This window comes from Apaloderma vittatum, unplaced genomic scaffold (assembly GCF_000703405.1).
Source record: "Apaloderma vittatum isolate BGI_N311 unplaced genomic scaffold, ASM70340v1 scaffold23741, whole genome shotgun sequence".
Classification (NCBI taxonomy): domain Eukaryota; kingdom Metazoa; phylum Chordata; class Aves; order Trogoniformes; family Trogonidae; genus Apaloderma; species Apaloderma vittatum.
In genome coordinates, this window is record NW_009699962.1 from 2991 (window position 1) to 3958 (window position 968).

A 968-nucleotide genomic window follows, 5' to 3' on the forward strand; every position below is an offset into this window, starting at 1 on the left:
GCTCCCTTCATGCTCAAGCCATTCTGTGATTCGTTTCTATGATTCTGTGATCCTCAGCAACAGCAGTGCCGAATCCCTAGACCGGCTGTACCCTGCGGTGGGCTCTGCCAAGCCACCCCGCAAGCGGACCACCAGCCAGTGCAAGTCTGAGCCACCCCTGCTGCGGACCAGCAAGAGGACCATCTACACAGCTGGCCGGCCACCGTGGTACAACGAGCATGGGACGCAGTCCAAAGAGGCCTTCGTGATCGGTGGGTGAAGGCAGCGCGTGTCCGGGCTCTGTCCCGTCCCGTGCTGCCTGCCTGGTGGCTCTCCAGGAGATCTTGAGAGGGATTCCTGCCCCACGGCCTCCTTGGAAGCTTGAGGTTGGCTCCAGGTGCCAGCTTGTGAGCTGCTCAGCCTGGCCAGGAGCAGGGACAGTCCCTGTGGTTAGTCCAGCAGTGACTGGATGAGCTGTAGGATTGGGCAGAAGCTGAGAGCTTGCAGATGGATTATAGCAGGCGCTGGGCAGACCACAGCCTGTGCGTTTGTTCCCTCAATTCTTGTTGCCTGGGTTGTCACGAGTTCCCGGGGATTTAGTCTAGGCTGGTTCTTATGCCAGCTCTCCCCTCGTTACACAACCATCTAACGAAGGGTTTCCCAGCTTTTGCCGTGCGCGTCGCTGGCAGCTGTAGCACGTGCCCTTCGACATTTTCAGGGATGATCTCTCTCTCGTAGTGCCTATCGATCTCTCTCTTTGGAGGTTCCTCCAGCTTAGTGCACCAGAGCAGGACCTGGGCTCTAGCCCGCGGTTGGACAGGCAGACTCTGGGTTTGGTGGCTTCATCCCCTTTTCCCTGGCAGGCCTGGGAGGAGGCAGCGCCTCGGGGAAGACCACGGTGGCCACCATGATCATTGAAGCTCTTGACGTCCCTTGGGTGGTTCTTCTGTCCATGGACTCCTTCTACAAGGTGAGGCTCTGCGTCCTCC

At 59.0% G+C, this 968-nt stretch overlaps 1 protein-coding gene across 1 annotated transcript in view; it reads left to right on the plus strand.

Annotated features, from left to right (window-relative positions):
- The window catches only part of UCKL1 (uridine-cytidine kinase 1-like 1), a gene marked incomplete at its 5' end in the record, with an annotated part of 16093 nt that overhangs the window by 2983 nt on the left and 12142 nt on the right, over nucleotides 1-968 (plus strand). Inside the window, 2 exons of the mRNA XM_009878607.1 lie at nucleotides 58-251; nucleotides 843-949. Coding sequence (XP_009876909.1) covers nucleotides 58-251; nucleotides 843-949 — 301 coding nt within the window. The remainder of the gene's footprint in view (nucleotides 1-57; nucleotides 252-842; nucleotides 950-968) is intronic.